This window comes from Podarcis vaucheri (assembly GCF_965113315.1).
Source record: "Podarcis vaucheri genome assembly, chromosome: 2".
NCBI lineage: Eukaryota > Metazoa > Chordata > Lepidosauria > Squamata > Lacertidae > Podarcis > Podarcis vaucheri.
In genome coordinates this window covers 127,958,790-127,973,095 of record NC_138760.1, presented here as the reverse complement: position 1 = coordinate 127,973,095, position 14,306 = coordinate 127,958,790, and the positions used below count along the sequence as shown (strand labels likewise).

Sequence of the window (14,306 nt, the reverse complement as noted above, 5' to 3'; positions counted from 1 at the left end):
CATAGTCCAGACTAGACTCCATGTGGTATTTTAAGACATGTTTCAAATTCCCTCCAAAATTGGGAGCCCCCGCAGCTCCAAACATCTGACGGCCCATTGCCGCATTAGTCATCAAATCCGTCTTCTGACTTAACTGATCCAATAGGGCATTTATTTTACAGAAAGCACCCAACAGTGCTTCTGAAAACATTGTCCTGCAAGGTCACAAGTCCTTTCCCATGGTTGTAATCTGTGGCAGCTGCAAGCTCCCTAGAATTAGTTACAGTTTCACAGTCCCCCTCTAGGGGGAAAACTTCTGGTTGTTCTTTCTTTTAAGGACAATAGCAACAAAGTTTCTTTTTTTAAGATATTTTGTCAATATTTGTTCCTTTAAAATGCGAAAGGAAACAGTGGAATCACAATGTTACTCTTCTTTTAACTGTCTGTCAAAAACATTTGTCTCTGGTCAATGAGCTTCAAACGTCAATTCTGACACCCCGCTCCAGGAACAGGACGGTGGAAAGTTACTTTACTTTAAACTCACTTCTGCAGGTTTAAACAGTCCAAAAAAGATCCCCCTTCTTCTCCTGCTACCGAAGGGGGGTTCAACGATTTTAAATGGTGAAAACCAATCCTTTGAAAGTGATTTTCTAAGCTCTAGTTTACGTTGTCTTTGCTTTCTTCTGACTACAAGGAAACGGAAGGCTGACTTCCTGTTTAGACCTTCCCGTTTCAGTACCAAATTAAGGTAATTTTTTAAGTCCAATTCCTATCTAATCGCCAGTTCTTATTTGAAGTCCAATTGTTCAATGTCTAAGTACTCACGGGTGATTATTTTAGATGCCAGATTGTCCCAGGAAAAAGGCAGTGCTCTCCGGCAACGGCTATGTGGCTTCACTCCACGGAAAAAGCAATTGACTCACAGCACCGCGCCACTTCCCCCTCCTCGCTTCGGAGCCTGTTAGTGGGTTCCTTTGCGGGTTGGGGGGCGCTAAGGGTGCCCACCGAGTCCCACTGTCACAGGCTTCATCCGCCTGTGATTTCTAAAAGCGTCCCCGCTTCGCCGCAGCGGAAAAGACCCGTTCCGCGCGGAGCTGGTCCCTCCGGTTCAGAGGGAGTCCACCATTGCCGATGGCGCCACCCCGGAAGTCTCGATCCTTCAGTCTCTTTTCAGTTTCACGTTTGATAGTTGCAGTGAGTAGCTTTGCACAGTAAGTGGCGAAGAACCACCTCCAACCCTTTTGGCTGAAAATCCAATAGCTACTTACTGAATTTAGCATTTCTGTTCCTCAGCCCAACTATGTATCATTGAAATTCTACGAGGGAAGGAGCAATCTTCAAGGTCTATAACAGATTTCTCTGTCCTGACTCTTCCAAAATTCAGCTTCATTAGAAGCTGAGTTGAATTGAATCTCTAGTTGGCTGCTAGTATATTACTAAGCTAAAGCCAGATATTATTGCTACTGTCTAAATCCAATGGACCAGTCAGCTGGTTGGGTTGTCTCATGAACCCAAACTTCTATTAGCTCATGTGAGTATCTCATGGCTTACCTCAGTGTTAGAGACCTCCACTGGATGCCAATGAATCTTTAGTTCTGAGGCAGTGTGGTGTAGTAATCAGAGAGTTGGACAGGGGCCTAGGACACAAGGGTTTAAATTCCCACTTAAAGGCCAAACTTCTAGTATTATTACTGGGAAGGAGGAAAACTTTTCCTATCCATATTATCCACACCATGCAGGACTTTATACACCTCTATAATGTCCTGTCTTGCTGGTCTTGGTCCATCATAGCTATTCTATAGTTTCCTGGACTTTACTGAAGTTAATGTTTCCTCAAGTTTAGCAGGGCCCGGATTGAGAGTCACATCTTTGAGTTCTCACAAACATTTTGCTTTGGCTATTCTATAGTTTCTTTCTTTATTTTAAATAATTTTTATTAGATTTTCCACTTAAATCATATTCACATTTTTAAATACTTCTATAACTTAATATATTACTCTGTAAGAGCATCAACATCCTTCCCTCCTTCTTTCTGACTTCCACATATCTTTCCATATTTTTCACATTTCTATAATCACTTATTTACCCTTTGTCAAATTATAATATTTCACCTTATTGTCGGTAAATCAGTCCCTTATATTTACATTACAAAGCATTTCAATTCAGGTCTACAAAGGTTTTCAAATGTTTATAATTTTCTTTCATATAAAATATAAATTTGTTCCAGTCTTTTTGAAACACTACGTCACACTGATTCCGGATCCTCCCTGTCAACTTGGCCATCTCTACATACTCCACCACCTTGACCTGCCAATCTTCCAGTGTTGGGAGTTCCTGCTGCTTCCGTTTCTGAGCCAGAAGTGTTCTTGCAGCCGTTGTGGCATACATAAACATATTTACCTCTCTTTTATGTATTTCTTCACCAATTAAACCTAATAAAAATGCCTCTTTTTTATTGAACTTATATTTCAAAACCTTTTTTAACTCATTATATATTGTATCCCAGAAGGCTTTCACTTTGGAGCAAGTCCACCACATATGGAGGAAATTCTTCTCCTTACACTTCCAACAATTTTTGTCTTGATTAATATAGATTTTAGCAAGTTTGACAGGTGTGCCAAATGATGATGATGTACCATCATCATCATTTAAGATGATGTACCATCGGTACATCATCTTAAATACATTTTCTTTGAGTGACACACATGCTACAAATTTGATTTAGTCCACAGTTTTTCAAAATCAATAGTGTGACCCAGATCCTGGACCCAACTAATCATAACACTAGCTATTCATAGTTCCTTGGACTTTACTGAAGTTAATGTTTCCTCAAGTTGAGCAGGGCCCAGATTGAGAGTCCCATCTTTGAGTTCTCACAAACATGTTTTGCTCTGGCTCTGCAGCTGCCCATTGAGTCACACACAGATTCCAGGGAGTTGCAGAGGAGGTGGACCTTCTTAACCCTATAATTATCAAAATCATGGTGATTTGCTTATCTAGTCCAAAAATTTCCCCAACGATGGCCTTGGAGTCCACAAATAACAAAACATCAGAATCACAAGCAGCATCAGATAACTGATTGTCACAAGCCTGAAAGAAGAACTGGGTCACAAATATCAGAAGCCTCTTGTTTCTATGGGAGGTTTCCTTTTTCTACCTTTGCTTCTGAAGCTACTGTAGGAGTCCAGCTGTGCTTCTAATGTTACTTCTTTCATAAGAGTGTATGATTCTTGCAGGCATAGCCAGGATGATATTTCTGCTGCTGCTGTTTCTGCTGCTAATGCCCCATGGAGCCAGTAGGATGCTGAAAGCAAAATGCCCATTGAACAGAAATATGGTAACTGATCCGTTGAGTTATTACAGGCCAGGAGACCACCTCATTAGTCAGGTCATATTTCCAAAAGGTTTTAGAACAAAACCAATCAACTTTTCACGGCATCCCAGAAACACTGTTATGACGTAAGTGACTTTATGTTACCCAGTCTGCATTCACATTTATTGCTGTTTTCCAGAGGCAGCATCTAGTTTCTGGCCATGCCCCTTGGAATCCTGCAAACAAAGAGGTTGTTTCAGAACCCTTTCCCTATTTTGGGCTTCAGTTTCATTAATGCAGCTAAAGCATAGTTGATCATCTCATGTCTCATGAAAAAGGGTGTTTCTTCCTTGTCAAGTATTAACAGCTTTGACAGCTTCCTCTATTCCTTTATTCCCAACAAACTGTCTAAATTAAATGTCCCTGGTGTGTTGGGTGTGTGTGGATTACTACGTATCTTAAATAAGTTCTAAATCCACGGTACAATCTTTGCAGATCAAAGAATGTGTAAAAATCGGAATGTAAGGATACCACCACCTTCCCTTCAATCTCTCTGAAACGTTCAAATCCGTATAGGAACCTTACCAAGTAGTATCTTCTCATCCTCTAAGTATTTCATAGAATCATAGAATCATAGAGTTGGAAGAGACCACAAGGGCCATCGAGTCCAACCCCCTGCCAAGCAGGAAACACCATCAGAGAACTCCTGACATATGGTTGTCAAGCCTCTGCTTAAAGACCTCCAAAGCAGGAGACTCCACCACACTCCTTGGCAGCAAATTCCACTGTCCAACAGCTTTTACTCTCAGGAAGTTCTTCCTAATGTTTAGGTGGAATCTTCTTTCTTGTAGTTTAGATCCATTGCTCCGTGTCCGCTTCTCTGGAGCAGCAGAAAACAACCTTTGTCCCTCCTCTATGTGACATCCTTTTATATATTTGAACATGGCTATCATATCACCCCTTAACCTCCTCATAAGGCATCGTTTCCAGGCCTTTGACCATTTTGGTTGCCCTCCTCTGCCCAGAACTGGACACAGTACTCCAGGTGAGGTCTGACCAGAGCAGAATACAGTGGCACTATTACTTCCCTTGATCTAGATGCTATACTCCAATTGATAGTAAACAGTACAAATCTGCAATCATGGAAACCATTTTAAAATATCAAAATCCAGAGAAACACCATCAGAGCACTCCTGACATATGGTTGTCAAGCCTCTGTTTAAAGACCTCCAAAGTAGGAGACTCCACCACACTCCTTGGCAGCAAATTCCACTGTCGAACAGCTCTTAGTGGCAGGAAGTTCTTCCTAATGTTTAGGTGGAATCTTCTTTCTAGTAGTTTGGATCCATTGCTCCGTGTCCGCTTCTCTGGAGCAGCAGAAAACAACCTTTCTCCCTCCTCTATGTGACATCCTTTTATATATTTGAGCATGGCTATCATATCACCCCTTAACCTCCTCTTCTCCAGGCTAAACATGCCCGGCTCCCTTAGCCGTTCCTCATAAGGCATCGTTTCCAGGCCTTTGACCATTTTGGTTGCCCTCCTCTGGACACGTTCCAGTTTGTCTGTGTCCTTCTTGAACTGTGGTGCCCAGAACTGGACACAGTACTCCAGGTGAGGTCTGACCAGAGCAGAATACAGTGGCACTATTACTTCCCTTGATCTAAATGCTATACTCCTATTGATGAGGCCCAGAATTGCATTGGCTTTTTTAGCTGCCGCATCACACTGTTGGCTCATGTCAAGTTTGTGGTCAACCAAGACTCCTAGATCCTTTTCACATGTACTGCTCTCAAGCCAGGTGTCACCCATCTTGTATTTGTGCCTCTCATTTTTTTTTTGCCCAAGTGCAATACTTTACATTTTTCCCTGTTAAAATTCATCTTGTTTGTTTTGGCCCAGTTCTCTAATCTGTCAAGGTCGTTTTGAAGTGTGATCCTGTCCTCTGGGGTGTTAGCCACCCCTCCCAGTTTGGTGTCATCTGCAAATTTGATCAGGATGCCCTTGAGTCCATCATCCAAGTCGTTGATAAAGATGTTCAATAAGACCGGGCCCAAGACAGAACCCTGTGGCACCCCACTAGTCACTCTTCTCCAGGATGAAGAGGAACCATTGATGAGCACCCTTTGGGTTCGGTCAGTCAGCCAGTTACAAATCCACTGAGTGGTAGCATAGTCAAGACCGCATTTTACCAGCTTCTTTACAAGAATATCATGGGGCACCTTGTCAAATGCCTTGCTGAAATCAAGGTAGGCTACATCCACTGCATTCCCTTCATCTACCAGGCTTGTAATTCTGTCAAAAAACGAGATCAGGTTAGTCTGACATGACTTATTTTTCAGAAATCCATGCTGACTATTGGTGATCACAGCATTCCTTTCTAGGTGCTCACAGACTGTTTGCTTAATGATCTGCTCCAGAATCTTCCCTGCTATTGATGTCAGACTGACTGGGCGGTAATTATTTGGGTCCTCTCTTTTCCCCTTTTTGAAAATAGGGACAACGTTTGCCCTCCTCCAGTCTGCCGGGACTTCGCCTGTTCTCCAGGAATTCTCAAAGATGACTGCCAGTGGTTCTGAGCTCACATCTGCCAGTTCTTTTAATACTCTTGGATGCAGTTCATCTGGCCCTGGAGACTTGAATACATCTAAACTAGCCAAGTATTCTTGTACTATCTCCTTAGTTATTCTGGGCTGTGTTTCCTCTGCTGAATCATTTGCTCCAAATTCTTCAGGTCGGACATTGTTTTCTTTATCGGAGAAGACTGAGGCAAAGAAGGCATTGAGGAGTTCAGCCCTTTCTGTGTCCCCTGTTTGCATTTCACCATCTTCTCCTCTGAGTGACCCCACTGTTTCTTTGTTCTTCCTTTTGCTATGAACATACCCATAAAAGCCTTTTTTGTTGCTTTTAACCTCTCTAGCAAGCCTGAGTTCATTCTGTGCTTTAGCTTTTCTGACTTTGTGTCTACATGTGCTGGCTATTTGTTTGAATTCCTCTTTGGTGGTTTCCCCCCTTTTCCATTTTTTGTACACATCCTTTTTTAATCTTAACTCAGTTAAAAGTTCTTTAGATAGCCACCCTGGCTTCTTTAGGCACCTTCCATGTTTCCGTCTCATTGGTATTGCCTGACGTTGTGCTTTTACTATCTCCCTCTTAACAAACTCCCAGCCATCATGAACTCCCTTTCCTTTTAGTATTGTTGTCCATGGGATCTCACCCAGCACTTCCCTAAGTTTTATGAAGTCGGCTTTCTTAAAGTCAAGAAATTGAGTCCTAGTATGCTTGGCTGCTCCTTTCCGCTGTATAGTAAACTTCAGAAGAGCATGATCACTCGCGCCTAATGATCCTTCCACTTCTACCCCACTAACCAGGTCATCAACATTGGTTAGGACCAGATCTAAAATGGCTGTTCCTCTTGTTGCTTCTCCCACTTTCTGGACAATGAAGTTGTCTGCAAGGCCAGTGAGGAATCTGTTTGACCTTATGCTCTTGGCTGAGTTTGACATCCAACAAATATCCGGGTAGTTGAAGTCCCCCATTACTACTATCTCCCTTCCTTTTGCATGCTTGGCCATCTGTTCCAGGAAGGCATCATCTATGTCCTCCGTTTGGCTTGGGGATCTATAGTAAACTCCCACAATGAGGATTTTGACCCAAATGCTCTCACTTTGGCTTTGAGGTTCTAAATCTTGGATCTCTTCACAGGTATACACATCCCTGACATAAAACGCCACTCCTCCTCCTTTCTTGTCTGGTCTGTTTCTCTGAAATAGATTGTATCCCTCCATTATTACATTCCAATCGTGGGACTTATCCCACCAGGTTTCAGTGATGCCTATTATGTCATATTTAGTTTGCTGTACCAAGAGCTCAAGCTCATCTTGTTTATTTCCCATGCTTTGCGCATTAGTGTACAGACATTGAAGTCCATCAATGTCTGTACATTGGCCTCTGAACATATTTGGAAAGAGTCATTGTGTATGGTGAAGCTTTTTTGGCAAGAAATATAGAACGACCATTCTGATGTCTTTCATTGGAAACAGTACTTATCACAGAGGGATGCAACTTTTCCTAATCGTTACCCTAAGTATATTTTATGTGCCCTGTGGAAGTTGGGCAGGGGATCAGAAGCTGGCAATTTCTGGGAGGTGCACAGCTGCTTCCCCCAACCTGTGGCCTTTCAGATTTTGCTGGATTACAGCTCCCATTATCCCTGACCATTGAACATGCTGGCTGGGGCTTACATTGGATGTGACCTAGAAACAAGGAGGCATGCTTAACAATATTTCTGTCAATAGGCAATATTTCTGGATCTAGTACATGACTATACCTTTGATTTCCCTCCTATTCACATGTTACACATTAATTCATTGGGTTCCTAGTCACAACCTTACTTGATGTCGGGGAAACGGTGTCCCCAGAAATCTGCAAAACTGTCCTTCATATATCCCCCCTGTACTCCTTCACTGTTGTGGGAAGGAAGAAGGAACATCAAAAAACGCACATATAGGACTATGCTTGGGGGACCTGGATCATTTTCTTGTGCTAGGGCTCTCTGAATGCCCATTCCATCTAAGAGCAGCACATTTGTCATTTCCTGACAAAGATTCTGCTCCTTCCTAGCAGCAGAGTTTGCCCCAATAGATATAAAACCAGCAAGCTCTTCTTCTGTTCTTACAGAGCAAGGAATGTTGCAAAGTTCTTTTTATTTAATGGGGAATGGGAAGCTAAAACGATTTTTCGTGTATTCATTTATTTGCAGTTGGTCAGCAGAGGAAATCTCACCAGTCCTGTCCATCTTGTTTGCAACCCAGGAGATCGCCAGGCATCTTAAGCATTTAGCCAATGTCACCCTGGGCTACAGCATCTATGAGGCCGCTTTTGATGTCAGGACAACTGCTGATGCCATGTTAGACAGTATTCCAAACTACAGCTGTGGAAGACAGAATAATGTGTTGGCTGTTTTTGAAGCAACTTCTTCTGAAGTCTCCCATCAAATTTCAAGCATATTGGGCATCTACAAAATGCCCCAGGTAGGAATTGGAAGGGAAGTGATTGGTTATGTTTCATTCCTCTTTGCTGTCTCTCCAGCAGTGGTGAGGAACCCCTTCATGCCCCCAGAAGTTTCTAAACTTCAAAGCCAACCATTCTGGCCTTTAGCCATGGTTGTGTGTACTGATGTACTTGTGCAGAGTACTTCAGCAATATTCTTAGGGCCAAATTTTCCAGGCAAACAAAAGAGAAGCACCCAAAGAGAGAGACCAAAGGGGGGGATCACATTTTAAGAATATGGAAAGTGATTTAAAAAACCCTCAGCCTCTTCCTATCTCCCTCTCCAGTTTGTCAATAGGAAGATTTAGTTGAAAGTAGCCCCTGGCCCCTAAAGGGTTCTTGTTTCTCAGGAAGACCAGTGGATGTCTGACAGCTAACTGAACACAGAAGTTTAAGTACTTGCACTCCTCCAAACTGTGCAGCTGCTTAACTTCTGCCTCTCATTCTGTGTAGTGCCCCATTGTGACTCTAGGAAGAGGTTGGGGTGCCATGAGCCTACAAGGCCCAGATGCCCTGCTCTACCCCAGAGTCCATTGGAGCCACTTCCTTCTCTGTAAACTCCAGGTCCTCTTCTGAACATGATTCCTCCATCAAAGGCATTGCATACATCCATAAGCATCTGGTTAGCTACTGTGAAGAGATGGGCCTTTGGCCTGGTCATGCGGCGGGGCCCTGCTTGTGTATTCCTGAAAACATGACACCATTCTTTTTCTTACTAGATCAGTTTTGGCTCTGCTGCTCAGGATCTGGATGACAAAACCCAGTTCCCTTTTATCTACCCGATGGTCCCCAAAGAAGAAACCCAGTACATGGGGATTGTCAAGTTGTTGCTACATTTCGGGTGGACGTGGATCGGTCTCTTTGTTCCAGACAATGAAAATGGAGAAAGGTTCCAGAGTGTCTTCACCCTTCTGCTCATCTGCCGTGGGATTTGTGTTGCTTTCTTGGAAAAATTTCATATTTCCACCCTGTATCAAATGTCATCCTTACATTGTAAACCATCTGATTTGAGACGAGTCAAGGTGTTTGTTTATTATGGGGACTCTGAGCACAGAATTCATCCAATCATACTTTTACAAAGAATTCATGAAGTGAGGAAATATCAGGGGATACTCTGGATCACGACAGATCTTCTGGACATTGATGTGATGTTGTTTGGTGGCACAGATTACTTCCAGCCTGCCCAAGGTTCTTTGTCCTTTGTAATTGTCAGAGCTGCTACCAGGTCCCAGCTCACATAGGACCACGCCACACAGCGTCCACTTTAAAAGAGTCTTTATTGAGTTACAGGTTTCATTTCCGAACTGCAGCGTGCAGCTCTACACCTTCTGCTCTAGGTCGGCGAAGACCCGTCTGAGTCCCCGCCTCTTGCACACCAGCTTAATACCCTAGCCTTGCTCCACCTCCTTCGCCTCTCCCTACGTCTCTGGGTCCTTCTGCCCCCCTGGGCCTCCTCCCTTCTACTCTCCTCTGACGCTGACCCCCCTGATCCTTCTGCCTCCTTGCGGCGGGCTTTAGGACCTGGCTCACTCTCCGGGCTGCTTACTGCTCCAGCTTCCGCTGCATTTGAACTTGGCGCGCGCGCCCAACTCTCTACTTTCCTCTTAACCGTTGCCTCGCTCTCTGAGGAGGGCGTGACCACCCCTGACTCGTGCCCTCCCTCCTGCTGACAGCCTCCGGAACCCGATGCCTGGCTACCTTCCTCCCTGCTGCTCTCAGTCTTGAGCGTGGGTCCCGACTTCCAGCTGCTGCCGCCCTCAGTTATGAGCGTGGGTCCCGACTTCCAGCTGCTGCTCTCTGAATCTCCTCTGTTCCCTTCCTCCTGGGGTGTCCCCCCGGATCCCCCCCTTGCTCTGCTCACTGGGGCTCCCTTTTGGGAGTCCTCTGACTCACTGCTTAGGCTTGGAGATCTCGGGTCGTCATCATCACTCATTCTCCCTTCGGCTTCCTCCCCCTCGCTCTCTGTTTCCACCCTTCTCTGCGTCTCTGCTTCTGAACCCCTGACATCCATCCCCCCCTCGAAGCCCCCCCTTCCCCCCTCCCCGCTGTCAGGTGTGGGTGCTGGGCGCTCCATCATCATGGGAGGGAATGCTGGATACAGGTCGCTCCCCGTGGGTGGCCGCCAACTGAAGACCTCCGAGTCTTCCCCCTCGCGGTCGTCGACGTTGACTTGTTGCTCTTCCATCTCTGTACCGCCGTGCTCGAACCCGAGGTCCTCCCCGAACACGTCCCTGTCAGTCTCTGCGTCGGTCGCTCGACCTGGCATCTCCAGCCACTTCCTGCGCCATCGCTCCTCTGGTCGATCGTCCCACCAATACGAGTTGCCTGATGCCGAACCTGCCGGTGAACCTTCTGGGGAACGGGTGCTCCGTGCGGGTTCCCCTTCTGAGTCGAATCCATGGAACGTGCTGGAAGAAAGTGTGGGTGTGAACAACCAGTCGTCGAAGAAGCTCGCTGGCATGGGTTTGTGTGGGAAGAGGGCATGAAACTCGTCCTTGAGCAGGGGTTCCTCCAAAGCGTAGTCTGGTACCCAGCTATTGGCGCTGGCCCGGGTGCCCTCTCTGGCTAAGAGGTATTCGACTCCCTCTTCCCCCCATCTGGAGTCCAAAATCTCCGTGACCTCGTTGATGTGGTCCTGGTGCTTCACCTCCCGCGTCTCCGTCCGTTCCCGGAGCGGACTTGGTGCCGTCCCTGGCTCCTGGAACCTGTGAGGTGCCTTGTAGGGAGTGAGCACCGACCTGTGGAACACCGGATGCATTCTGGAACCCTCCGGCAGCGCCAGTCGGAAGGCTACCGGGTTGATCTGCGCTTCGACTTGGTACGGACCGATCTGCTTGTGCCCCAACTTCTTCTTGGCAAGCGACCTGGTCGGCACTGCGTGGGCTGCCAACCAGACCCAGTCTCCCACTTGGATCACTTCGCCAACCCGCCTGTGCTTGTCAGCTTGCACCTTGTAGGCGTGCTTAGCTAGCTCCAGCTGCCGTCTGAGTTGATCGTGGACCGCCTGCAGCTCTGACGCGAACGCGTCCGCCGTCTGTGGTTCTCCTTCCCCCACTCTCTCCAGTCCCGGGAAGGTTCTGGGATTCCTCCCATTGTTGGCAAAGAACGGCGTCACTCCTGTGGACACGTGCTTCGTGTTGTTGTAAGCGAACTCGGCTAGCGGCAGGTAATCCACCCACGTCGCAGGCTGTTGATTGGCATAGCATCTCAGGTACTGCTGCATGATGGCATTGACCCTCTCTGCTTGCCCGTTGGTCTGCGGGTGTCTTGCTGATGCCAGATTGACCTTGACATTTAGAAAACCCATCAGCTTCTGCCAGAAAGACGAGATGAACTGGCGTCCGCGGTCGGACAGGATAGACCGTGGCAGGCCATGCACTTTGAACACGTGATCTATGAACAGTTTGGCGGTTTGTTCCGCCGTGGCCACCTTCGCACACGGAATGAAATGTGCCATCTTGGTGAACAAGTCCACCACCACTAGCACAGCTGTCTTGCCTCTCGAGTTGGGTAAATCCGTCACAAAGTCCAGGGCCACCCTCTCCCACGGTTCAAACGGTGTTTGCAGCGGTTCTAACAGTCCCGCCGGTGGTCTGTGTACCGGCTTGGCCCTCTGGCAGGTGTCGCACCTCGCGACGTAGTCCGCGACCTCTCCTCTCAGCCTGGGCCACCAGAAGTCTCTCGCGACTAATTCCATCGTTTTCTCTGTGCCAAAGTGACCGGCCGTGGGTGCGTCGTGCAACTGTTGCAGTACCTTGGCGCGAAGGTCGTCTCCTGGTACATAGACAGCCCCTTTGCGTAGGAGCAAGCCGTCCCGCACCTGGAACTCGTCCGTGGTAGCCGTGCCTCTGAGCAGTTCCGCCATCTTGTCTTGCGCGAATGAGTCGTCCCGCAATGCACGTCGCACCGCATCCAGGTCTACTGTAGCTGAGGCACACGCCCACGCCGTCGGTGCGAAGATGTGCATGGCCGCCGCTGGCGTCACCTCTTCTAGGTATTGCGGTTTTCGGGACAGTGCATCCGCCATGATGTTGGTGTCGCCTGGGACGTACTCTATTCGGAAATTGAAGTCAGCAAAGAACTCCGCCCAACGTATCTGCCTCTGGTTCAGGAACTGAGCCGTGCGCCAGTGCTCCAGATTCTTGTGGTCCGTGCAGACCTGCACCGTGTGCTTGGCGCCGATTAGGAAGTGCCTCCACGCCTTGAAAGCTGCATGAATGGCCAGCAACTCCCTGTCCCAGATGGTGTAGTTCTGCTCCGACTTGCTGAGCTTTCTGGAGTAGAACGCTCCCGGCCGCCACACCCCCTGCGGGTCTCGCTGCAGCAGGACAGCTCCCACGGCTCTGTCTGACGCGTCTGTCTCTACCCTCAACGGTTTACTGGGGTCGATATGCAGCAGTTGCTTCTCCGATGCGAAGAGATGCTTGAGCGCTTGAAAGGACTGTTCCGCCTGCTCCGTCCAGATGAATTTCTTTTTTTTGGAGCTGAGCGTGTCCGTAATTGCTGCCGTCTGCATCGCGAACCCCTTGATAAACTTGCGATAGAAGTTGGCGAAGCCGACAAACCGCTGGACCTCCTTCCGGTTGCGCGGGCTTTTCCAATCCAATACCGCACGAACCTTGGTGCTGTCCATGGCTATCCCCTTGTCCGACAACTTGTATCCCAGGAAATCCACCTCCGTCGTGTCGAACTGGCACTTCTCCAGCTTGGCGTACAGTCTATGTTGTTGCAACCTGCTGAGCACCTCCCTCACGTCTCGGTCGTGAGCTTGCTGCGAGTCAGAGAAAATCAGGATGTCATCCAGGAAGCAGACGCATGTCTTGTAGAGGAGTCCCTCCAACACGTGATGCATAAAAGCTTGAAAACAGTGAGAGCCATTTTGTAATCCAAAGGGCATAACTCTGTATTCGTAGGTGCCCAGCGGTGTGAACATGGCCGTCTTCCACTCATCGCCCTCCCACATGCGGATGAGATTGTACGCCCCTCGCAGGTCCAACTTGGTGAACACGCGTCCCTTGCGCACCGTCGCGAGGAGGTCGTCAATCCTGGGCATGGGGTAATCAGACGGTTTGGTCATCTGGTTCAAAAGGCGGTAGTCCACAACTAGTCTTTTTTGGGGCGTGTCTTTCTTTTTCACGAAGAAAACGGGACTGCCCCCCACTGCCTTGGACTCTCTGATGAAGCCACGCTCCAGATTATGCTCGATGAACTGTTTGAGTTCCTGCATTTCATCTTCAGACATGGAGTATAGCCGCCCCTTCGGCAGCGTCGCCCCCGGTAGGAGGTCAATCTTGCAGTCATATGGCCGGTGAGGGGGTAGCTTGTCCGCCTCCTTCTCGCAGAAGACCTCCAAAAAGCTCGCGTATTTGTGGGGGACCGCTTGCAACGTTCCCAACTGCAGTTGTGATTCCTCCTCCTCTCCCTCCCGTCGGGGCAGGATGCAGTGTTCTGCGCAATAAGAGGAGCCGAAGATCAGTTGTCTCTGGTACCAAGCCAGTGTCGGACTGTGCCTGTCCAGCCAACTCATGCCCAACACAATGGGCGTGTCCGACAGTTGGGTGACATTAAAACTGATGACTTCCCTGTGGTTGCCAAGGCGCATCACCATCGGTGGCGTCTGCTTCACCACCTGCCCCCCTAGCAACTCTCTGCCATCCACTGTGACGACTTGCAGGGGCAGAGTGGCAGGCAATAGCTGTATAGCGTGCTGCTCCACAAAGCTCTGCGCTATAAAGTCTGCGTTGCTTCCAGAATCCACAGAAAGCGGCACTTCGATAGTGACGCCGTCGGGTAGCTGGAGAGATGCTGTGAGCTGCACTACTGGTTTGGGTGGGAGGGGATCCGTGGGTTGCAAGATTGCTGGGGACTGCTTCACAGATGCGTCTGGCTGGGCCCCAGTGCCTCCGTCTCCAGCCAGACATTGTCGTTTCCCTGCTGTGGTTCTCCTTGCTGCGTTGCTGCA

At 47.9% G+C, this 14,306-nt stretch overlaps 1 protein-coding gene across 8 annotated transcripts in view; it reads left to right on the top strand.

Annotated features, from left to right (window-relative positions):
* LOC309527296 (vomeronasal type-2 receptor 26-like) overlaps nucleotides 1-14,306 on the top strand; it is a 123,966-nt gene that overhangs the window by 84,959 nt on the left and 24,701 nt on the right. Inside the window, exon 1 of one of the 8 annotated variants that reach the window (XM_082214023.1) lies at nucleotides 8,273-8,325. The exons of the other annotated variants lie outside the window; for them this stretch is intronic. Coding sequence (XP_082070149.1) covers nucleotides 8,317-8,325 — 9 coding nt within the window. The 5' untranslated portion in view covers nucleotides 8,273-8,316. Of the gene's footprint in view, nucleotides 1-8,272; nucleotides 8,326-14,306 lie in introns of those variants that run through there. 8 annotated transcript variants of the gene reach the window in all.